Source organism: Sclerotinia sclerotiorum, genomic scaffold (genome assembly GCF_000146945.2).
Source record: "Sclerotinia sclerotiorum 1980 UF-70 scaffold_16 genomic scaffold, whole genome shotgun sequence".
In the NCBI taxonomy this organism is placed as follows: Eukaryota; Fungi; Ascomycota; class Leotiomycetes; order Helotiales; family Sclerotiniaceae; genus Sclerotinia; species Sclerotinia sclerotiorum.
Genome location: NW_001820820.1, coordinates 1,094,252 through 1,119,265, shown reverse-complemented (window position 1 = coordinate 1,119,265; position 25,014 = coordinate 1,094,252). Strand labels below are relative to the sequence as shown.

At 42.4% G+C, this 25,014-nt stretch overlaps 8 protein-coding genes across 8 annotated transcripts; 2 read left to right on the top strand and 6 right to left on the bottom strand.

Moving 5' to 3' along the window:
• Window positions 1-924: 924 nt before the first annotated feature.
• Window positions 925-2,002, bottom strand: SS1G_10954 (hypothetical protein; the record flags this gene model as incomplete). The annotated part of the gene is made up of 2 exons (XM_001588457.1): window positions 925-1,734; window positions 1,787-2,002. The coding sequence occupies 2 exons, from the start codon at window positions 2,000-2,002 to the stop codon at window positions 925-927; spliced, it is 1,026 nt and encodes a 341-aa protein (XP_001588507.1).
• A 680-nt stretch (window positions 2,003-2,682) lies between these two features.
• On the bottom strand, window positions 2,683-2,998 carry SS1G_10953 (predicted protein; the record flags this gene model as incomplete). Its single annotated transcript, XM_001588456.1, has 2 exons — window positions 2,683-2,769; window positions 2,933-2,998. 2 exons carry the CDS (start codon window positions 2,996-2,998, stop codon window positions 2,683-2,685), a joined length of 153 nt encoding a protein of 50 aa, XP_001588506.1.
• Window positions 2,999-3,604: 606 nt separating this feature from the next.
• Window positions 3,605-4,383, top strand: SS1G_10952 (predicted protein; the record flags this gene model as incomplete). The annotated part of the gene is made up of 3 exons (XM_001588455.1): window positions 3,605-3,877; window positions 3,933-4,012; window positions 4,149-4,383. 3 exons carry the CDS (start codon window positions 3,605-3,607, stop codon window positions 4,381-4,383), a joined length of 588 nt encoding a protein of 195 aa, XP_001588505.1.
• A 295-nt stretch (window positions 4,384-4,678) lies between these two features.
• On the bottom strand, window positions 4,679-9,290 carry SS1G_10951 (hypothetical protein; the record flags this gene model as incomplete). The annotated part of the gene is made up of 6 exons (XM_001588454.1): window positions 4,679-4,993; window positions 5,226-5,244; window positions 5,708-6,333; window positions 6,415-6,974; window positions 7,534-8,953; window positions 9,267-9,290. The coding sequence occupies 6 exons, from the start codon at window positions 9,288-9,290 to the stop codon at window positions 4,679-4,681; spliced, it is 2,964 nt and encodes a 987-aa protein (XP_001588504.1).
• Window positions 9,291-9,560: 270 nt separating this feature from the next.
• Window positions 9,561-10,593, bottom strand: SS1G_10950 (hypothetical protein; the record flags this gene model as incomplete). Its single annotated transcript, XM_001588453.1, has 2 exons — window positions 9,561-10,432; window positions 10,500-10,593. 2 exons carry the CDS (start codon window positions 10,591-10,593, stop codon window positions 9,561-9,563), a joined length of 966 nt encoding a protein of 321 aa, XP_001588503.1.
• A 535-nt stretch (window positions 10,594-11,128) lies between these two features.
• Window positions 11,129-13,295, bottom strand: SS1G_10949 (glucose oxidase; the record flags this gene model as incomplete). Its single annotated transcript, XM_001588452.1, has 2 exons — window positions 11,129-12,373; window positions 12,681-13,295. The coding sequence occupies 2 exons, from the start codon at window positions 13,293-13,295 to the stop codon at window positions 11,129-11,131; spliced, it is 1,860 nt and encodes a 619-aa protein (XP_001588502.1).
• A 6,461-nt stretch (window positions 13,296-19,756) lies between these two features.
• SS1G_10948 (predicted protein) lies at window positions 19,757-19,933 on the bottom strand (the record flags this gene model as incomplete). Its single annotated transcript, XM_001588451.1, has 1 exon — window positions 19,757-19,933. The coding sequence occupies one exon, from the start codon at window positions 19,931-19,933 to the stop codon at window positions 19,757-19,759; it is 177 nt and encodes a 58-aa protein (XP_001588501.1).
• A 618-nt stretch (window positions 19,934-20,551) lies between these two features.
• SS1G_10947 (hypothetical protein) lies at window positions 20,552-24,499 on the top strand (the record flags this gene model as incomplete). The annotated part of the gene is made up of 1 exon (XM_001588450.1): window positions 20,552-24,499. The coding sequence occupies one exon, from the start codon at window positions 20,552-20,554 to the stop codon at window positions 24,497-24,499; it is 3,948 nt and encodes a 1,315-aa protein (XP_001588500.1).
• Window positions 24,500-25,014: the final 515 nt, after the last annotated feature.

Here is a 25,014-nt window from a genome sequence, read left to right as displayed (position 1 = left end):
GCTGCTCTCGCCCAAATGGAGATACAGATAAGAGGGATAGGTAAATGATGTCTTCTTCGCGGGAATGGCCTTTACAGGGGTAGTGGTACAAAGGGGATATGGGCAGCAGGTATATGGTATTAGTATTAGATATAATAAAGATCATTGCCTGATACTTTTCATGTTCTTGACGCTTGACAACTTAAACCACTACAGAAGGTACTGTTGTAACCAGTACAACCCATCGCAATCCCAAACACTGGTCAGAGATTCGGAAAACAGCTGGAGATGGGCCGCCATACCCATTGTCTGATTTTCATCCAGAACGCTGGCTTCAGTCATCTAACTCAGAAACTACGTACAATCCTCCCGAAGGAGCTTATATTCCATTCGCTGACGGCTATCGTTCTTTTCTAGGGCGGCGATTTGCCCAGGTAGAATTTTGCGTGGCTATTACTCGATTGTTTATGGAGTTGAGTGTAAAACTGGTTTCTAACTAAACCAGGAGAAGATTATACAAGCACTCTGGAGAAGGTAGGAGAACAAATGTCAAATGCTACAGTATTCGAGACGGGCTTAAAAATGAAACAGTCGGTGCTGTTAAAAATTGTCAGAAGAAACGCTTAATTCCAGAACAGTCTTTACTTTCAATAAGATTCTCAAATAATCCTTTGCAGATAAATGTTACAAAGGAATAGATGACTTGTGCAACGGCCGTGTCATTCGCTGAGTTTCTGTATTGAATGCATATGGTCAACGAGGTGGAAAAATCTTGGAAGCAATATAGAAGGCTATGCGCACTTAGCATAGGACTTATATAGGACTGGCATTGGTAAATGCCGGTACAAAATGGTAGACGAGCATGAAAGCTTTCCATACCCCATGATAAATACAATCCACATACAATTCTACCATTTTCACGCCCTCGTAAATTCGCATGCACCCCTAATTCTTCCTCTTCCACACAAACATCCCTTCATCTTTTCCTGCGAAACTTGGCATGGCAATTCTACAAATAAGCTCCCAACCATTCATTTCCTTCTCAAACCATTCTTCCATAGTGCAATCACTTAAACCCGTGTATCGATTCGCATTTTGTGTTCCAACCACCACAATTACATCCCCTTTGTAGGTACTCAAGACCCTTTTCGTGAATGTCCCAGCCGTAATCATGTACACCATTAACAACAGTTTGTTCTTACCTCCACCATTTTTCCTTAGATATTCCACTCCATCTGCCTTTTCCGTATCTGATATCCACATATTCCTATACTCACTGGCCATATTATCCACAGCGTTAACCTTTAGCTTCATCCGTCGTAGAATATATGTCCAATATCCATTCCCACTCGCCATATCAATAATTCCATCCAATTTAGACTCTTCCACAAGTTGAGATATTATATACAGTGAATCGTAGGATGGTACCACCACATCCGAATGATGGTAAAGTACAGGAAGTACAGGATGAGTCATTTTCGCTGCGGCAGGATCGGCATAATGTGCATCAGGAAGTGGACCAAGGAAAGATACCATTCGACATGTCTGGGCCCAAATATCATAATATGGATTGATATGTGCTTTCGCTTTCGGTATCTTACACGAAGGAGGAATACGGCGGGATTGGAGGTAGTTCGCAACCCATTCTCGTGGCGACCCCTTCTTTGCGTTGGAAGCAAATGCTATGAGAGCTTTGGATGTATCGGTCTTGGAGGAGAATATCGACGTATAGGCATCAATGTCTGCGAGTGGTATCTTGGAAATCAGTCAGTATCAATGTGTACATGACCAAAGAATGAAGGCCCACCTGAAGAACTTTGCCTTGATCTTGGTAATGATACTTTAATTTGCCAGTACTGACGGTTTCTTGAATCTGCGGTAATGTCATGGCGAATGATTCGGCGCGGTAAACATATTTATCGTCCTGGGACAATCCAAATGTATCAAGGACTGTTTTGGAGAAATTATCATCTATTATCCCACTCCAATTATTGAAAATCTCATCGGAAGAAGGAGAAGACATGGTGTCGAATATGAGGGTGATTGAGTTGGCGATCAAGAGTTGAAGTTCAGGTTGGTGTGGGTGGTGTTGCGAACGATGTCGAGACAAGGCAGAGAAAGCCCCATCATGACAAATTTCTCTTTGGATGGGAATCTCTTTCCTTCGTTGTATGTCATACTACGATAAATATCAAAGCAGGATGAATGAATGAATGAATGGGCGACGATCAGGTAAGTTTAAAATAATTAATCGAACAAACAATACAAATGCCAATAGCCAGACACAGTTGTCCTGGCTGACTTTCAAGACTTGGATCTTCAAGGCAATTCAGCCCCCCTACCCCACATTAGCAACTGCTCGTCAATGTTTCCAATATTATTTTACCGGGATACCGAAACCATGACAGACTTCAATTCATCCTAAAGTGTCGAAAAAGAGTCTCGCCTTCCAGACAATCGCATTTGGGATGAGTTTCATGTGACTGCTAGGTACGGTTATTTGGAGAGGAAAAGAGGAACATAGGTAGTAAGTAGTAGGTAGTAGATAATAGGAAAAGTAATGATATGTATAGAGTAGGATATCGAAGATAGTAAGTCTTGGATAATTAGATAATAGACAGTATGACAGTAATAAATAGGAAGCAAATAATAGAAATAGTAATCATATAATCGTGGAGTTTACCCCGCCATTTCAGCCTCCATTCATAAGTATCGATCAGGTAAACCCGCAGGATAAATAAGTAAATTGGAATCTTCATCGTTAATCTCTAAAATCATACCGGTACCTTCCTATACGATTCAGCCTGGAGACTTTCAAAGTGACAATTCTTGGTATGGCATTGATTTGAGTCATGGCAGAGAAAGCGTGACAGCAAATCCAGTGCTCTCCAAAGAGAAATCATAGAATAGAACCTAGGTAAGAGGTATCTCGTTGTATCTCATTGTATCCCACCAAGGTTTTACATCCCATTTCTGTTTGATGGTATGGAAATCTCCTTCCTGTATGGAGTCTAGACATTTTGAAGTCTCCACAATGTACACTGAGATCATTTTTCCCAAAGAACTTCAAGTTATCGCTCTACACAATCATTCCGCTAATCCATTTTTATAATCTGTCCTTCCCTTTACTCGGTAAATTATCTTGAGACAACTCTACAATCTCGCCTCTGGTTATAACCCTAGATTTACTCCCAACCTTTAACAATTGATCACTTATTAGCTTCATCAAATTCATCAATCGAGTGGAAGAGAAAGAAAAAACAAGCTTTCACTAATCTTCATACTGCATACCATGTGGCGTGATTTTGGTAATAAGTCACCCCACGTCAAGCCGCTAGGACTCATCTTTTGAAGCCTAACCTTTTTCCGAACTCTTGAATCTCCACTGCCTTGTGATCATGGTCTACATACAGTCTACACACATACTCTCTCTCTCTCTCTCTCTATACATTTCTATTTGAAGGAAAGTAATAATACTTCTAATCCGCACTTGTACACTCTCTCTTTCTTTCTTTCTAAAAACTTAGAAGTATTGCTTGAACTTGTATCTTCCAATCAAATCTTAAGAGGAAAAGGAAAGGGAAAGAAAAAGAAAAAGAAGAAGGAAGGAAAAGGAATCGGAAAAATGACAATCCCACTCCCCTCTCTCCGTTACACCGTTCAGTCGGTTCCAGCAAATCTACTTCAGTTCACCAACCCAACTTCAACAAACGAGAGTCAGGAACCAAAAGAGAATGTACTTTGGATAGGATGTTCTGATTCTTCAGTAACAGAAACCTATGTTCTCAACAATGTCAGCAGATCCGAGATTTTCGTCCATCGCAACTTAGGAAATCGCGTTAGTGTTGGGGATACAAGCAGCGGAAGTGCAATCGAGTGGGCCGTGGATGTCCTGAAAGTATGTTAAAGCTTAACAGATCTTAAAATCTAAATGCTGAATTCATTGGTATTAGGTACAACATATCATCATTTGCAGCCATTACGATTGCCATCTCCTTGAGGAATCAGAAAGTGATAGTAACAATTGGTATCGGTAATTCTCCCCAACATTAACAATCCTTTTCCATCACGTACAAGATTTCGTGTCACCCTTTTCTCCCGGTCTCTACATCCTCGCTTCTCGTTCATTTGACTACTCTTGACATTACGAGTATCACTAACATCCACAGCGACATTATTCAACTCCATCAAGAATCCGACGCCCTAGAACCACCAGCTCAATCACCTCAATCAAGGAATCGCCACTTCACAGAACTTTACGTTTTGTCTGAAGTGGAGTGGTTAAAACAGCAACCGAGTGTTCAACGAGCTATGAAGGAATGGGACTGTAAAGTCCATGCTTTTGTGTATGACCGGGCTCAAAATAGTTGCGTGAGATTAGTACCAGAGAGTCAACAGAAATGACTGCTTCGAATGGGAAATGCAAAATTTGATAGACATCGTAATTCCATTCAAAGCGGAAAATTATAAATTAATTATAAATCGTTACTCATAGCAAGCAGCGCATCAAACAAACATAACACTAACACCAACACCAACATTAATGATCATTTGGATATGTTGATCTCCCCCGACACAAAATCTCATCGATAACCACATGCTTCTCTCGAAGAACCACCACTTGACTTAAACTTTTGCATTATTGCACCTCTAGCATCACAGTAAAACATCATATCCGACATGATCATGAAGGTGGCTATTAATAATCAATCTTCTGCTCCCAAATTGGCGTCTCCAATACAGTATTCCGATCCCAAACAATCTTTCTCTTCTCGTTGAATCTTGCAAGCGCATCACTGATGGGGATGATATCCCTCGTGTTCGCGATCTCGTGTTTACTAATATCCATCGGATCTTCAGCAATCCACAAAGTATGTGGGCGACTGGTAAGAGCGGGGTTGACATATACGTCAGTCTTAACATTACTCTCGTAGACTGGTGCCTCAAGAAGAGCAAGAGGAGCCACGAATTCCTGAGCAAGCTCAGCTTGTCCGTATTTTGTTATGTTGAATAACTTTTCGCAGAATATTCTTCTGTTAGACGTTGTATCTTCACTGGGAGGCACATCTTCTCAAGCATCAGATTGCGCCTGCAAAACTGCGGGATTAGCAGGATCACTTTCGGGGTTGTCAAACAAAGCGGTTTGATCATAACCATCAGCAGGCTGTAGTGGGTACATGGCTAAAGGCTTGAGAGTACGACGCATCATGAAATGGTAAATGGCCGTAACGATAATCAAAACGCACATAATGGCGATTGGACCAACTATATTCTTGATTGTGAATAAACCAAGCAGGCAAGCTTCGGAGATAGACACGCCGACTGTAAGTTGTTGAAGAGCTTTTGCGTAAGAATATCCCTTCGTGTCTACGCTAAAAATGGACTACCCATAGCTTCAACGAAAATCAAATTTCCCAAAAATGAATGGTGAGGTCTGTATAAAAGGTAACACATGGTGGGGAACTATGTGGATCTGTAAATAGTTCCATGAACTTAAATTCAGATCAACAGAACAGGAAACCAGCCTTACCCTATAAATGATACCGCATGTAATACACTGAGATGTGCAAATGCATTCCTTTCTATGCCGATACCACCTCTTCATCCAATACATGCCCGATATCAAGGAGGGGGGCTCAAATCCAAACCTTCCACTGTAAGTTTGAAAGCATCATTCCTGACTTCTTAGCAAGAGTAATAGCAGAGATCAAAGTAGGTTCCAACATACCTCGAATAACTCCCACCTACATCCAAATCCAATCTGCCTCTCAAACAATCATCAAAATCGATGTCAACAAATAAGAAACCATTCTCATCATCCCAGACTGGACCAGCAAGAACGTCACCAAGAGGAGAAATGATACATGAGCCACCTCTGCATATGAAATCAGATGTATCTTTTTGGGCAGTTTCGATGGTTTCCGGTATTCCTTCTATGCTTTGAGGAAGTGCAATTTCGCATCCATCATCTGTAAGGATCGACTTCCTTCTCGACCTTAATTGGGCATGCCTATATCCATCTGCATGGTCATCTTCGATAACGCTGTCTTTATCATTTCCTGTTATCCAGCTCGGAAGATTTGATCTCTTCATGCATTGATTCGCGCTTAGTACCACGCATCTACCCTCACATGCAACTGTCCGCATCAATGGTAGCCACGTATCCCGCGCATCTGCCGTGGGGGCCAGATACAAGTTGGCGTTCTGACTATAAATAGATTGTCGTAGCAAAGGCATGTAATTTTCCCAACATATTGCGGATGCGAGTGTAAGTTTCACACCTCGAATTGTAGTCGTAACCGCTCGTAATGATGAAGGTTGCCCTTGGCCCCAGATGAGCCTCTCGCTGCCGGTCTGCGTTACCATTTACAATTAGCATTCACTACCGATGGTTCCAACCTTCGAATCGTGAAAGACGAAGGCAGATTGACATACCGGCATAACCTTTCTCCTCTTCCCAATCATTCCTAATTTTGGACAAACATACACGACACCACAGTACAAACTCCCACCACTCCTCTCAACTAATCCTGTCACAATAAATACCCCAGTTTCTCTCGCAATTCTCTCAAGCTCCTCTCTTGTTCCATCTCCACGCTTTCCATCATCTCCAACCTCAAGTTCTTTGTTCACCCATTTCTTTCCTGCACCTTCCGGCGTATCTCCTAAATCGACGGCATCTTTGTAATAATGTAGGAATTGTTCACGACCTTTGGGATCTCGAGCTCCGACTGCTGCACCAAATGTAGCTGTGCGAGGGTACCCTCCTAGATACGCTTCTGGGAATAAAATAAGATCGATGGATTTGGTCGCGGCATGTTGTGTGGTTTTAGAGAGAGCAGCAAGAGTGGCGGACGTTGTGGAGAGTGTATAAGACTGCGAAACTGCTAGACGTAATTTTTGCACCATGGTGATTGAACTTTTTGAGTTGATAAATGGAAAGAGTCTGGGATAGTAAGAGAGATCATAAGTCTTACAAGATGAGGTACAAATCCCTGGTGGGCTTTAGATCCAAAAGACGCCATAAATGACCCTTCTTGAGTGATGAAGCGGGGTTTTTGGCCTGTGCCCTGTGCTACCTGTGGCCTGTGTGCGTAAATCCCTCGGTGCATTAAATCTTGCTACAGAGTGGACTAGGTAAGATCTTACCATAATCTTATCTCTTTGTTTGAACTTTCCTTGAAGAGCATGATGTACGGTACACAGAGCAATAGCTGCCGGGTAGGGAGCATTTTCCGGAATAATCACTTGTCCTAATCCATGGAGACGTTGCTACTTGAACCCGCTTGTGTTGTCACTTTATAGGAGTATAGATCACTGGATGGTAATTTTACTGATGTGTCAAAAAAGCAGTTGGTAAATGTGGTTTTCTCAAGCATTCTGCATTCCTTGAAGTATTCTGCTCACAATCCTCTTTATTCATTCATCATCCTCGTGATGACCTCTATATCTAAACTATATCTGTCTATCTTCTATCTCATATATCCAAGCAGGAAAAATTGTTCGCTGCGCTATCCTCATCGAACCCTACACATTTCCAACAACTTAACAAACCTTCTGGATCATATTTCTCCTTTATTTCAAGCAATCTCTCATAATTCTGAGCACCCCACCAAGCTTCTTTCCAATCATTGGTCCATGGATGAGCTTCGTTAAGGTACGCACCTCCTGTCGGTGTGAAACTCTCTACTATTGTGGTCAGATTATTGACCAAACTAACTTGAGCTTGTCGTTGCTCCAAAGTCTCATTATAACTCCATGATCCACCATACGAAAGTTCCCAAATCGAATCCCGCCAGGCTGGCGTAGCAGACGTTGAGGCTGGATCCCACTGATAGAGCCATGGCGTGGTGTTGGGGATGTAGGGCGAGTACCCAAGAGAAATCAAATTTTCTATAAAATTCGTCAAATTTGATCTGCCCTCAGTACTATTGAATAAAGATGCCGGTATGAGTCGAGTTGCGATTGGGTGAAGACTTCCAACACTAGCCGCATTAGATGTCACATATTTTGTGTAGAAATCATACCAGGAGGAAAGAACCTCTACGACTACTGTCCCATTATTCTCCTTCGCAAATTTGGTAGCTGGAGCCATCGATTCAACTGCCTCGGAGAGATTGAGGAGTGGCGTAACACTTATCAGATTCGTAGCTTGATAATGCCCACCCCAGCCTTGGTTTGCCCAGGGCAAGGAATTGTTGACAATGACAGAGAACCATTCCATAACATTACTTGTGCGATTATATGAAATCATCGCCACAGCTAGCTGAATTCTTGGCTCGACACGATGGGTGGCTTCCATCACGATTCCAAAAGTTCCACCACCGCCACCTCTCAAGGCCCAGAAAAGATCCGAGTTTTCACATGCGTTAGCGACTCTGAAGACACCATCAGTGGTAACGATCTTGTATTGAATAACTCGATCGATTCCTAGCCCATAAACAGGCGAGAGGACGGAGTGTCCGCCTCCCTGGACCCAACCGCCCGCTACACCAATTGTTGTTGCATAACCTCCGATAAATGTGACATTGTGTGTCTCCGCAAACTCATAAACATCATTTGTATTTACTCCTGCAGCAGTCGTGATGGCGGCCACTGGAGTAGAATTACATCCTTCAGGTACGAAAGATGCGTCATAACTCATCCCTAATACCTTCTTCATCCAAAGGGCCAAGGATCCCTTACGACTACTACGACCAAGATAATCATGTCCACTGTTTTTTATTGACAGTCTTATGCCGGTCTCCTTGGAGAAATTAAGAGCAGCCACAACATCAGAAACCTGCTCGACCTGAACGTAATACTCTGAAACACTTCCCTGATTGCAACTGACATTTGTGAACGCAGTTGCATCACTTAGAAGCTTGTCATTGAGGACACATTGGTCGGTAACATTAGTAATACAAATTTCGCCTTGATTGTTCATGAATCCGTTATAGAACTGAGTTCGATAATCGGAAGACGTGTAATTTTGCTGGATTTCTGCGCATTGTAATGGATTAGGCGTAACTGGTTGACCTTCGTAGATTGAGAAACATGGTTGCGAGAATGGTTGCGAAGCATGTAACCGCCCGCCCAATGTTTGGTTAAGTGATGACCACATATCGTTGCCCCTTACTCCATGAATAAAGACAATGAGGAAGAATTGGTATCGGCATAATGAGGAAAGCTTTTTCGCTGGAGAAAGCCTCGAGGTCATTTCGCTACTTGTACAGGTCTCAATGATTGAAATCACCACGACCATGAAACGACAATCAAGTGGAAATGTGTAATATATATTCACTTACCAGCTTCTGTCCTCCCTCTCGCATCTTTGATGATGTACAAGTTTGTCATCATGCGGCTTTGCACGAGAAACTCTCTGTTATATGAGTAAGCACAACGGGTTGCTTGTGATTGGGCAAGCCATTTACCCAATTCAGCACAGTGGTTTTGGGCGTACGAAGTGCAACGCGGAAATCTTGGGGTATAATTTCATCCGGAGACCTTGAAGGTCCTTGTCAAAGAAAGGTTTATAAACTGGAGACAAGAGGTATAATATACAGTCTATGAGCATTGTCCCGCCGAATTGGCGGTGACCCTCAAATCTTGTACCCTTCCAGCTCTTTCTCAGTCCACTCCCACAGTTCATCCGCCAACTTCTCATCTCCTGTGTACTTATTTCCATTGCCAGAAATCCCTACAGGTGTGTAGTATTCCCCTTTCAAAACTTCGCCTTTTGCATCGCCCTTGTTTGCCACTGCAGCCCAGAGTTGATTCTTCGCACCATCAGCCATACTTGTAAAAGCCAAGTTTCTTACTAACCCCGCGATTTTACCGAAAACTCCATATTTCTCAAAAGCGGTCGCATACAAATTTGTGTTGACTACTCCCGGGTGAACAGACACAGCTGTGATACCTTTCTCGCCATATCTCTTGTTCAATCCTTTGGCGAAAAGAATGTTCGACAGCTTTGATTGTCCATATCGAGACATTGTCGTATAACTATTCATATCCGTTTTTAAGTCGTCGAATTTGATACCTCCAACAGGACCTAGTGTATGAGCCACACTACTCAATGAGACAATCCTCACATCTGCGTCCTTCTGCTCTGCTGTCTTCAACAATGTGGGAAGCAGCAATTTTGTCAGAAGAGCATGTCCGACATGATTTGTCCCAAATTGGATTTCATAGCCTTGTTCTGTAGTCGCAGCTGGAACCGCCATGATTCCCGCATTCAAAATCAATAAATCGAGGCGGGACTCTTTACTATTGAACTGTTTGGCAGATTCTTGGACTGACGGGAGGGAGGTAAGGTCGCATTGAAGAAATGTAATGGGCGCATTTGGGACTTTGGATTGTATTTCTTTGATTGCCGCTGTGGCTTTAGGTTCGGATCGTGCGGCGAGATATATGTGCGATGGATTATGTTTAGACAACTGGAGGATAGTTTCGAGGCCTAAACCAATGTTCCCTGAGAGGATTGGTTAGCATTGAGTTGAGAGTAAAGAGATTCGAGGTAAAGGGACAGGGGCAGGTACCGCCGGTAACAAGAATGACTTTGCCAGAAAGGTCAGGAATATCCTTTTCAGTATTGAAGGAGACAGCTCCTAAGCCCAAGACACTATACAACATGTTGATTCGTATATTATCTATATCAATTGAGAGTATAACAGCAGTGAAGAAAGTGAATAAAGTGCATATGGAAACATTATCTAGCAAGCTTGACGTCGAGGTAAAATAGCTCAAACAATATGGAGTAGTAATCATGCCGAGGCATAACTTTTAAGTGCTACCGCCATCCCTGTTTCCAAATAGTTTCATACCAAACCTTATGATTTAGACTTCTTAAAAGCTTTCTCAAATTATAAGTCGTACTTGTCGATCTTATTGAATGATCAGAAGTCAGAGAATTATATGTTTAGAGGTGGCTTACATCAGTTGCCCGGTTACCAAATACAGACACTCCAGCAGATACACCAACATTCTGGTCGTCCAATAACTTGTAAGAACCACGACAAACCCAGAAAAGTAGATGAAATTGACGTTTTTACAATATCGTCTCTCAATTTAAGTAAGGTTAGGAATTACCATCCCATTCAGACTTTAAAGCTAATCGTTTTTCTCTATTACTAATCGAAACGACAAGCTATGGATACAGGCAGCATGCTCATTTCAATTCAAGCTTGGCCGTCTCTAACATACTCTTCTCCATCTTCACATGATAGTCCACCATGATGTCGGCGCTGATTTTCACCGCCATACCATATAAAACAGTCATTATGTGTGCGCTCACTTGTGTAGGAACCACAGAGGCATCAATAACCCTCAATCCATGAACATCATAAACTTTTCCCTGCGGGTTCACCACCCCACCCAGTTCTCTTGCCATCATCGAGCAACTGCCGACATTATGATAGTTAGGACGGAAGTTCTGCTTGACATAGGATATCCATTCATCGAGATTGGCATCAGGTTTTAGTTTAGTGGCGCCTGGAATGACTTCTTTTTCATAAAAACGAGCCATGCTGCCTGCGTCCGAAAGATCACGCGCTAACTTTGAAGCAGCAGCTTGGCCTAAGATGTCTAACTCATTCCCAAAGTATCGTGGGTTGGTCATTACATGGCGGAGGTATGGGTCCCTGTGAAGGATGTGCACAAACCCACGAGTGAATGGGATGAGAGTCCAAAGGTCGAAGTTAATGGCGCCTTCTGTATCCATGAAGAGCTCTGAATACGCAATGTTGTCTTTGGTAAGCCAGTCGCGGTAGTTCTCGTACTGAATTATGAGGGCTGTAATATTGTTGAAGCCTCCATTATCCACGGTCTCTCTAGCCCATCGCTTCAGGTTTTTATTCAAAAGGTTATGGGCTAAGGAAGAGTATTTGCCAAAGGTCTCATTGAATGTGGCGAAGTAAATAGCTTGACCTTGTCCATAGCCAAGATCATTTATCTCGGACCGGACAGTGGTGGTTGTTTGGTCTTGTACATTTATGCCGACTGGCAGTTCGAGTACTTGACTAACATTAGCATTTTCCAGCACTTTTTTAATACCAATTCCGGAATATTCGAGAATCAATGGTGATGATAATGCTCCTGCCGCTAGAAGAACTTCATGTCTTGCATAAACTTCAAAATTGGAATGTCGGTTTGTGCCAAATTGAACGCCGTGTGCTTGAATTGCCTCGGGTTGAGAATTGAGGAGTACTTTCCCAACTACTTGACCGACCAATACTTTGAGATTAGACCGAGAGCAAGATGGGAGAAGCATTTCTCGACCGGCGTCGGATCTAGTCTGATTCCAGTTGGCATGTAGGCTGTTGGGAAACATCGACACGCCGTGTGGGTTGCCACAGCTGAAATCTCTCTTCGTCGGGATACCACTCAAAGCAACAGTATCCATGAGGGCCTTCATCTAAAAGGCTGCCGATTAGCTCTGCCATTCACCATAAAAAGGCACGCTCATCCATTTAAAACAGCCACCAAGTGTGAACTTCGAAGCTTCTGGCTTATGTTTAAAATCAACCATACAATATCTTCAAATTCTTTCCTCTTGGCAGTTGATCTCGGATGTCACAACAGCCTAATATACTTTGAAGATTTTGGTACATTTCAATCATAATTGTTACTTATGATTAATGGGACTGTGTGGAGAAGATAATCAAGAAAGCATCCGTCGGGGATTTTCAAGGAAATAATAAAAGCTTAGGACTTTCACTTACCAATGGTGAATAGTGTGCTCGAGTATTGCGAGGGCCAACATGAACAGGGCCGTGTTTTCCATGGCACTCCGAAATGAAATTGTGGCCAGCCCGAATCTCTGCATCGTTTGGTTTTCTAACATCCTCGGCACTCTTCATATACGTCGAAAAGTTATTCCAATTCCATCCTGTATTTCCGAAAACCTTCTCCCATGAATCAACTTGGATCTTGTGCGGGCGTGTCCAAGTGGCGCCATTTATAAGAGTTGATCCTCCAAGACCTCGGCCAGATCTGATCGTCTGCTGAGGAATATCTGCTGTTTGATTAAGTGTTTCGAATGCCCAATCGACTGTGCTACCAAAGATTTTCCCGTACTCATTGACATCTTCAACGAGTGGACCTTGGTCAGATTCATAAAAGCCTGCTTCAATGACTAGAACACTTATATTGGGGTTTTTCGAGAGGATTGCAGCAGCTGTTAAGCCTGTTAAGCCGCCACCAGCAACAATATAATCGAAAGTGGCGTTCTTGATCTTATAAGGATCGTCAATTATACAGGAAAGATCAGGAGGCGGTGATGCGGCAATGCCATTGAAAACGACGGCGCCTAGAAACGCAAATCTTATAATACTCATCATTGTCCAAGCCAATAATAATAATGGAGTAATCAAATTAGTTGGATAATTGGACTGTTGAATATTATTTCACTGTGGACAGCATCTGGCTAATGTATTCCGCAAGCTTCCTGAAATCTTAGCTACTTGCAAATCCAACATGCAACTAAACTATGAGAGACATATTGACTTGTCTGTTCATGGTTGTTGACTATCACTGAGTGACATCTCGTAGACACTCAATCTCCACCTTTTTAGTTATAAATTTAGATAATAGGTACTTGAAGAGTGTGAAGCAGGTTCACAGAAATCATTTGTGTAAGATATTTTTCTACTTTTGGACCGCAATCTTCAATCATTTAGAAACATTGGAGTTTTCTTTGAGGAAGGCTTAAAGTTCTTGTGCAAATGTGTATAGTTAACGAGGTATACCATGGGACATGTGGTACAGAGATACTTTCCGCTGACGACACAGTATGAATTAGTAAACTTTGTTCACTGTATATAAGTGTAATTTCATAGTGACAAGCTATTTTCAGCTCATGACTTCTCAGTTACAGAGGCATGTACTCTGCAATTTGACATTATGGGTTCCAGCTCCTCAAGTTTCAACCGCGAAACCACACACGATTTTTGTGCTGCATAACTTCAGCTCTCCAAGTCCTTCCCATGTTCTTAGTCTAATTACGTTGCGGGATGAGGGATCTCCCTAGCACCGTCTATTAAAGCTAGAAGAGCTAGAAGTATTTGAACTTAAAAGGAGGAGCGAAAAGCAATGTCCGAAACTGGTATTGGAAAAAGCTACAGGGCTGGGTAAAGGGTAGGGTGTACTCCAAATAATCCTGGATAGGATCTGTGTTACGAGGTTTGCCGTCTAGATCACGTGGAAGTGCTCTAGGCTCTCGAGGTGGTTTATAACTAGGCGTCAAGCAGGGACTTAAGTAATGACAATATGTTACGCCGAGTAACAAGAAACCCTCACGTGCAATTAATATCACGTGACTGGCTCAGTAAGGATCAGTGAGCTCAGTACTGAGCCGTATTGATCCTACTGAGTAGTTATCAGTACGAAGGTCTATATAATCTAGATGGATTCCCTTTGTATAGAGCTTCGTGCTCAAGATCAATCATTTAGTATACTCTACTATTAGTTACGAATTGCATATCATTATTGTCATTACTTAAGTCCCTGCTTGACGCCTAGTTATAAACCACCTCGAGAACCTAGAGCACTTCCACGTGATCTAGACGGCAAACCTCGTAACATATTATATTGTAAATACAAATTAATAAATAAAATTTAGTTTATTTATTGTTAAAAGGAATGACCTTACACAGGGAATAGTGGGAAGCTGATAGGGCAGATTTGAGACTATATTGGTCTTGTATATGAATCACTCATTATCTTAGTTCTACGGAAGTGCGAAGCTCTTCTACAGAGAGCTTCTCAATCTAGTCCTAATAGGACTAGTGCCTTGTGCACGTGCTACGCAGAAACCACTCACTTTAACAAATTATAATAATAATTATTTTAATTGAAGATGATCTCAAATTTAAATAATTCTAATTATATAATCATTTAATATATATTTGGGGATAGATCTATGCCCCCAGATTTTATAAATAATCATCTTATTTTACCTTTACAGGGTAGGGTAAATACCCTATAGAGATCAGATATCCCGGGTAGGGTACAATTGTCCAGCTCTGAAAACCTAATAGTGGTCAATGTATTGACGCTTCTAAACACTAAGCCACACATGATCGTTACTTAAGATACAGTTGGGTGTTAGTCTTGGGTAAAATGACAAATAATAGTGCAGTCACTCAGACATAATATCCTAGAATAATTGTAGCACCTGTTTTTAGAATTTGGCCAGGTGAAAAGTCGCGGATAGAAGACGTCAGTAGCATGGATTGGCATATAATAGACATTAGGAGGTGTCAAAAACATGAAGGTTCACCGCAAGCTGTGCTGTAAACTTTCGGTGCTGGAGAATCGGAATTTTTTGGTAACAGGAACTTCTGTAAAAGTCATTCAATCCAACATAGATCATCATGGATCTTCATCTTCTTCCAATATGGCCACTTTGGCATATAATGCTTGCCTTTGATCTATGATTCATCAATCTATTTCTGTTTCATTTGTATTCGTTCTTCCGGTAGGTGTGCACTACGAGCTTACTCGACTTGAACAGGTGGAACCATATTATGATATAAGTGGTCTTATTTGAACTCGAAGTATTCGTGGAATGAGAAGCCAATGCAGGATAGCTCTATCCTGTTTTACTTGCAAATTGGTTTATTGAAGCTGCAGTCGCACCTCAGACAAGATATAGATCTGTTGCAGCAGAGCCTAAGACCAACCTTGAGTGACCTCTTCTACACGGGAAAAATGAGAGATAATTTTGTCATCTCCTGTCTGACCTCTTGGATTCAATATTCAGCTAAGCACTATACCAGCTTGTATCCCTCTTACTGTGATAGCATGCATAGTATTTTGTCCAATTTGGTGCTATGTTCAATCATTTTTGCTGCGTTATACTTGGCTCGGTTAAACATAGATCAGCCTTATTTACCACCTTGTAGCCAATCGTGCTACTTCATGTAACAGTTGCAATGACACAATGATTCCTTTTCTTCATTTAATAGCATAGATCACAATTTTCACATCAAGTACGCCACGGCTACTTGTGTATGACTTTGTTGGAGGAGTGAAGTACATTTGGATTCCGCAGCTTGATGCACAAACTCACAGTTTTCAGAGTCAACCAGCCGAAGTCACACTAGGCTCATTACTCCTCATGCCTTGAGGGGCTTGGCTGTCGACACATGAACATCTCTCTCACGGGCTAACGATTGCGGTAATAGCTTCAATAAAACCGCATCGATACCCATCAATGTCAGATTCAGGGCCACAAAAGCCCCCATACCTTTCGGGTGGTTGCCTTAAGATGGAACATATTTTTGGGAACCATGGCTGAAATTGGGCGGGTCTTAGATGGAGCTGCTGAAGTTGATTCCTGTACTTTGATAATTAGCCGATTCCGATGTAGTTTCCACTCTCTAGCACTAACATATATCTGAGAAGGAGGAACTTCTCCAAAACAGCCATGCGTGATTTTCTCACTGTGCCAAGAAATCGATTTGAAAGCGGATTGCGACCATCTAATACCTCCGTATTTTATCAAACCATTGTTCTAGGCAAAGACAGGAACGGATTGAATTCACTTGAGATCCATGAAGGTATTGCGTTTCATTGCCAACGCTCCTTCATATACCAAGAGAGAGAATGCTTGACAGCGACGGGGATTTTCTCTTCTATTTTGAGCTGTTGCAATATTGATTTTAATTGCTCTTGCTCGTTCTTGTATTTGGATTAGGTTGAAGAAAATAGTTGGGGAAAAAGGCAATGAGGTGGGTAGGAGAAAGTATGGCCGAAGAAAATGTCTTTAAATCACTTCCATAAGCTTCTTTTGCAATGCATTGGGATTTTTGTACGTTTCTAAATTTTTGGGCATTTAAGGAGCGTCGACATTGTCTGGGAAATGTTGCGTTTCTTGGAACATATTATTGACAATGGCCGAAAAGCATGTCTTCATGGAGACCGGGTTAGATTGATATGTATTGAATGGGAATAACATTTGTAACTTGGAAGTAATGTCACCCATCTTATTCAACGAGTAGATGACAAGGACAAAATTTGATGAGCAAAGCCGAAATAAGTGATTTGAAAACTATTCATAAAGTTTAATCGTCCAGATGTGAGTGTGACATAGTCAAGGTTTGATGAATGCAAAAATGTGAATGTCCAGGTCCTATCACTAAATGGAGTTTTGCAACTTGAAAGAAACACAGAATTTGAGCAATTAATGGACTCTCTCTGTCGGCGGCTTCTTGACCAGGTTCAAACTTCGAACCCACCATTGGCGCAACCCGAGATATGTCATGATCAGCTTTGAAAGGTCCTTCCCAGGGTAAATCTGAAACATGATTATAATCACGTCACTTTGTATGTCCTCCAACACTGAAGACGGAAGGAAAGCACCTCTGTAAATTGAAACGGTACAACAAACAAGCGATGTTCATGTACCAAGTGGAAGCTCATATACCCACATTGGTCAACCATTCGGCAGAAAGTTCACAACTCTCTCACTCATCGCGGTCAAAAACAATCTCCATGTCATTCCGTCTCATCATGCCGGGTGAGAAGATCAAATACAAGAAATCAAAATTTGTACTTCTACGAGTCGATCATCAGCGTGGAATGTGGCAAATTCTTTAGTTTTTGGCCAAATCATAAGCGGGAGGGGGCGGAAGGTAGAACTAGCACGTTGAATATCTTCGAGTGCGGGGACGAAGATCTTCTACTATGGTCGTGAGCTTACAAACGCATTTTGCCCACTCGATTTGAAAGTATCTGCAAGGCTGCCAGACTCCCAACTCCCAACTAGTGTCTAATAAAAGTCATTCCAAAGATGCACTGGTACATTAAAGCCTACCATGCTACATACAACCTTGCTAACAGCGCTTAACAATAGTGGAGTGGATAACTTACACACAGGAAAAAAGTGCCATGTAGGGTTACGGAGTACAGGACTAAAGTACCCCACATCATCTCATGCATCAATCGATTACTCAGACCTTTCAACTGGTCATCCCATCTTGCGATGGACTAGGACTTCCTCGGTGCTCATCCTAGCAAGAGAGGGTGATAATGAGTATATAAATGGGGGGAAAAGAGAATGTAGACAAGTGATATTGTATGAGTAGTTAGCAGTGTGACCAGTGTGACCAGTGACTTGTGGCAGCTTCAGTAACATCCACTCTTGAAACTTCACTGACCCATGGCTAATGGGGCCAGAGATTTCTGAAGCATGAGCACGAGCAACCAATCATGTCGTATCAAATAGACACAATTTTTCCTTCGCCCAAAAGCTGCATTCAAAACGGCCTAGGAGCAATGGATATCATGAAACTCTATTCCACAGTTCCATGCTAAGTACTAAGTAGGAAATGTTGGTGGGCATCTAATCGAATAACCTTGAATGAATTGTTCGACATCAATCAAGTGCGGGGTGACAATCGCTGTCTGTCGTGGCTGTTCCCACCCAGTCAGTCATTCAGTCAGTCAGTCGATACTTCATGAGGTCTCTAGTTTCTATTTTGTTCCGTAAAGATTTCGTTTTCGATAAGGTGATGGATGATTAATGGTCTGAGCTCAAGGCGGTTATAATATCTGCTGCGTACCGTACCGTATTCCCTCCGCATGTGCTGTTCCCCACCATCAACTAAAAATCCCGATAAATCATAAATCATATTGGAGAATTTGTTCATCTTCCGCCACAACCGTCTCATCCAAGAAGTCAGCCCAGCTACAATACAACAAAGCATACGGAAGGAGTCATCGACTCGTAGATAGGTAGCTGCGAACTCTCTGGAAAACTGGTGAAAACTGGGGTAAAGCACAGACAACGACAAGACGATGAGATTTTTGCAGATGATAGATAATAATAACCCTCTCTCCATACATGAACTAGAGGAGTCTAAGAATATACAACCTGGTCCGACCAGTACTGTACCAGGTATAACAGATAAGAAATGATTCATAGATCTACGGACTATAGTGACAAGGTCTCTATGAAGCTACAGAATATTATAATATTATTATTGTTACTCGAATCAAAACCTGACATGTGGATGAACCGTTTTCAGGGTTCTAACTTCTGAATCATCGTAAAACATTCACGTCCCTTTTCTTCTTTTTAAGGCTTCAAGGGAAAATACTCAAGTCGATCCTGACGTGCGATCTCCGCCTTAGTCGCCGCCTTGTTTCTAAGAGTCAAAATCTATGCAAATCTTATTAATAGGGATGATACCGGTAGGCTTATGATAATTATTATTAAGAAAATCGGTAATGGATTTAATAAATCGCAGACGAATGAAACAGATGAGGCTGGAATCCTGGAAATCGTATGTGAATCGCGATAAACGTTTTCATACGCATCAGGCAGGAGAAGCGGTGTGTTACCGTCAAGGATGCTGACTACGACCACTTACATACTACATACAAACAAGTTCGCGGTCAGTAACGGAGGATGAAATAAAGTGAAATGAAATGATAAGCAATCGAATCTTCGGAAGGGATTATTGCCAACATTCCAAAAAAAAAAAAACTCCCCCCCCCCCCAAAAATATATGGGACGAACTTTCATATGAATCAAAAGTTGGATACCACCCACATACAGCAACTTTTGAACAGACTCCGTACTTTCATCTCGAAGATGGGATCTGAGAAGATGTAGCCATTTCTTTTAAGGAGTACGGGGCACGCAGCACGCTGCAGCACGCACGGAGGACTAGGTATACATCGGCAAAATTATGGGAATGCGAGGCCATGCAATGCATGAACAGTGCCATGCCATGAACGGGTAGAACCAACGACTAACGACCCAACCCATCCACATAAACCGATATCCGAGCTACCCCTTCTTGCCCTTCTTGCCTTTGCCTGCCCTTCCTGCCCTTCTTATCCTGTTGGACGAGATTTGGCTCACCCAATGACTGGATTTCGTCCTGCTCACAAGCTCAACTTGGTAATTGGATGTTGTGTCTTGCTTCGATGAATTAGTCGATTGGCTCCTTGGAGTGGATATCATGGAGCCGTACCGGGGAATTCTTCAAGTCAGATCCACAAATCCAATAACACGATGCAGTCAAGGTCCAAGTCAAAGCGAATAGTATCATGAATGTGTTGTTTAGTTACTTTTAGGCATGAATGACAACGAATTATTCTTTCAAAAAGGATAACTTTCAGCGGATTATCACGGGATATGCTAACCAAATTGGACCTGACACGTCTTACCTCGAACTCCACTGTCCGGCGCCACATGGTCTCTGCTTGCATGGCATGACATGTAGGAGAGTAAAAAAAATTAAAAAAACGAAAGGAATCAAAACTTCTTTCACAATTGTTTCATTTCATAATTCAATCCATCCATTCTTATCAAGATTGAATTTCGTTGATATCCATTCACCAACCCCCTTCATTTTATTATACACCTGTTCAATAACTTCACGTCTTATCCTCATGAAAATCTTTCCAACATCATGACCCTCAAGCCAAACCTGAAAGTTGACCGATAACCATCAGATTTCAACTGAAGAAGATTCGTTAAATAAAAAAAGATATCCATTATCAGGAAAACCCTTCCTCGCCACCGACAAAACCTCTTCCATTACCCCTTTTTCAACGCCTTCGGCCTTCGGCGGTCAATATGTCGTTGAACGGTAGTCGGTCGGTTCTTAACCGATGGAAGAACAAACGCACTCAATCTACCATTTCCGCACCACCTGGAACGGCTGGTGTGGCTAGACCGACCACGTCCGGCGGATTGAATTCTTGGACAGAGTACACGCCAAGCTCCGAAGAGCCATTTCAAAAGGCTGTCGAAGAAGCTGTCTTGAATGCTCTCAATAGCGATGCTTTCAGAAATGTCATTGCGTCTCAAATCGATCCCGTGACCGCTGCTCTTTCTCGGCAGCAAGAAAAGTTGAACGCTTTAAAGGCTACAACATTGAATCTTGAATCATCATTCAGTTCCTCAAACATCAAAGAAACTTTGGATCCCGCTCTAAAGCCAATCAGTCAATTGATTGATGATGTTCCAGACACCGAGGATGAAATTGAATCTCTGGTGGAAGGTCAAAAGAAGATCTTGGAGATCCTGAAGTCATTGGAGGAGCGATTGAGTGGAATCGATACGAAGTTTGAGGAGTTTGAGGAGAAAATAACGAGCCTCGATGGAGAGATTGTAAACGCAGACTTGAGATCTGCTATCCGCTTCGGAGAACTTTCCAATGAACTTCAGGACCGAAATAAGATGCTTGGGGAGAGGTTATGGTCAGTGGAAGGGGATTTGGGTAAGAAGATTGACGGTAGTCACCGTAAATTAATAGGAATGGTTGAGGACCTCGGGAAGTCCAGTCGAAATGTCATCAACAAGGTTTCTTCCATGGAATTCGACTCATCATCCTCGAACTCTAGTAAGCTCGATGAGATGTTGAATGAAAACTCCCAGATGGTTGATAGGATGGAAAGCTTGAAGAAGAGCGTAACGAAGCTGGAAGAATCCCAGAAGAATATCCAGACCACTGAGAAGGGATTGGCTCGTAACATCCAAGAGGTTCGTGATATTGTCTCTTCCCTCAACACATCATCACTGGAACATCATTCGAAGAGATTAGATGACATCGAAAGGAGCATTATCACTGTTCGAAAGGAATTGGAAGGCCAGGGACATTTGGCATCTATCGACTCGAAATTATTATCCACAAATACCTCTCGTCTTAGCAATATCATCGAGCAGGTGACCAAGATTAATGAGGTGGTCGAATCCGTCAATCAACATATTTCGGCGACTGACCAATCCATACATGTCTCTAACTCGGAGAGATTGGATAATCTTACCTCCACAACCACAACTGTGAAAGAGACTATCGATAGAGTCGAGCAACACGTGAGAACATTGAACACATCTCAATTTGATGCTCACAGAGACAAGCTCACCATGATCGCATCAATGATGACCAGTTTCGCCGAATCAATGGCCGGTATTCAAGATGGTGTCTCGAAGACAACATTAGCTCTTCTCCCTGACAATGAAGTTCCTAAATTTGATGACTTGGTCAATCGACTATCGGATATGCGAGCAGAATTAGATGCAAGACTTGAGGCTCAAAGCAACTCTCTTGAGGATATTCACAAACAGACAGTGTTGCCCATAGACACCAAGAAATTGGACGATATCGCAACTATGCTCAACAACCTCCAACCTGATACTTTGTCTACGCTCTTGGCATCTCATACTGATAAGCTCGATACTATTTCTAACGATCTATCGACTTTCCATTCCGGTACCCAATCTACCCTGAAGACCATCACAGTCAGCCTAGAGACTATCGATCAGCACGTTGAGAATGGAACAGCTACTGGACGCGAAAGCACCCAGGGCTTGCATTCACAACTCGAAAGATTTGGTACATCTCTAGACAACCAAGATGTTGTCCTGAGAGACATCAAGCAGAGCGGCGTTAATAACGAAGTCCTCGGAGCTCTCGAACATATCAAATCTTCGATGGAGCAGGACAAACGAAGCGATGAGATTCTTGGACAACTCGTGATCATGAAGGAATTCGTCGACTCCGCCAAAGCTGATAACAGAAAGAGCGAAATGATTCAGGACCTTGCAGCCTTGAAGAATGTCGTGGATTCTATTAAAGACGGAAGCAAAGATGATGAAATCATGGAAGCGATCAAGAATCTGGATACTTCTTTAGCTTCATCAAGTTCGGACTCCAAAGCAGTAGAGACCGTGCAATCGCTGTCTCAATCAATCGCAGCTGTCCATACCGACGTTCTGGAAATCAAGGATGCTAGCATCGGTAAAACATTGGCCGAAATACTCGCCATCAGAGAACATCTCAAGGACAATGCAAGCTCTCTTGCTACGGCTCATGAAGGGATCCTTTCTGTCGATACAAAAATCAAGAGCAGCGAAGAATCAATCACCACTGCTATTCAGAATCTTCAATCAGCGATTGGAACGGACATGCACGACAACAAGTCTGCTCTCATCACTTCAATCAGTGATGTGGCCACTGAACTTGAGACTGAGATGAAGAATCTCAACTCAAGATTGATGAATACCACGAGCGATTTGAGATCGGATATCAAGAACATTGATTTCGGTCCAACAAACACATCCCTCGATGCATTGAGCAGGGATGTTCAATCTACCTACAAGACATCCGTGGAGACAGCCGGAAATTTGGCCGCGCTACCGGAAGCATTTACTAACATTAGATCCCATGTATCCTCCGAGAACGTTTCAATGAACATGTCCATAGATTCTATATCAAAGTTTGTAGCATCGATTGATGAGGCAATCAAGGAGACTGGGAGAGACGTTCAAGGTAATACTGAGATGTTGGCAAACATCAAGTCAAGTGTTGCTACAAGTACCAATGACATTAGATTCCTTTTAGATAAACAGGTTCCCTTGATTCGCCAGGATATTCAGGCCCTTGATCTCAGCGAACTCGAGTCCGCTGCCGCCAAGAATCAAGCCTCGGTCGATTCTATTGAAAAGACCGTTCCTCAGATAATCAAACTCGCCAATGACCATGCATCAGCCTTGTCCCAGCTGGACTACAAGATGAAATATCTCATCTCGGGAGATATTGCAAAGATTGGAAAAGCCATTGAGGCCGTGGACCAAGCCCTATCAAAGGCCGCTCTGGAGACTATAAGTGCCGTGGAAGGCAACGCAGCGAGGCTTTCAAACATCCGTGAGACAGTTTCAGATACTTATACTACCGTGGATAAATTGACCCGTACTGACATTCCTGGTATCAGCTATTTCCTCTCGAGTCTCGAAACCTTCCAAAGAGAGTCCAATTCTCATGCCCTGGAAAAATTGCAGAACCATGACCACGCCACTGGATCCATCCGTGACTCCATTGAACATATCTCTACAAAAATAAACGACCATGCCTCGCTACTCTCAAACATCAAGAACGACTTGATTTCATCGGCTGAATTACACTCTTCAACGATCCACGCCTTATCTTCGAATATTCTCAACCTCGATTCAACAGTGGGCCAAACTACGACCGCCATTCGCGTTAATGGAGCAGCCCTCGCCCGAATCGACAAAGGTGTACTCGAAACTGGTGCACAAGTAAAATCCGTTGTTCTTGAAGGAAACAAGCGACTAGCCAGGGAACTCGATAGAGCAGTTTCACAACTCGACGAATTGGCTCATGATAACGGTACACGAATTCGTGGAATCTCGGATTACGCTTTCCCCAAGATTGAAACCGAGATGAGGGGTATCCATAACTCTCTCGAACGATTAACACACAACAACATCGATGGATTAAGACGAACGCGCGATGCTCTAGCTGTTATAGGTACCAAAATCGCCGGAACTTCTCGCAAATTCGATGATCTAGTTGATGCTGTTCATTCGAGTGATGATCTGGATAATCTATCTCATAGTAAAACCTTGGTTGGAGGCAATGGGAAGATTCCTGGCGAACACCGTATACTTGGGACAAGGAGGAGTAGGGGTGGAAGTAATGCTAGTAGTACCAAGGATGGCCCTGTTTTAAGTGATTTGAGATTGCAGGCTTTCACACAAGGGCATTCAAGTTTATCATGATGATTGTGGGGCGGTTTTGTTTTGTTTTGTCAGTGATCTCTTCCATCGACGGAAGTTTTTACTGTTTGGGTGTCATTGGGTTTTCATGATATGAAATGATTGTATGAGCAGAAGCATGAGCAAGAACATAATATTTGCATTTGGACGGTGTTGGATTGGGCGTGATTAGATTCGATACGAATTGGGATGGATATTATGATATGCGCACATGAATTGGATGATAGCTTGTTAATGATGGCCTCGAAGGTCCAGAATGTTTAGATACTAGATGCATTTTCTCTTTTTCCTTAACCATACCACTTGATCATAGCATATAAAAATTGTCTTAAGCGAGTCTCTGGTCTGAAATACTTTATTGTGAAATGGTGTGTGAAAAGGAGAAGCTTCACTTAGAAGGTAGCTTTGAATGAAAAGCCCCTTTGGTTTGTTAATGATACTTCTCCTATTGATGCAATGCAGTAGATGCATTAGACGGCGGAAATGCACATAAACATGATGAACAGACACAACATAAA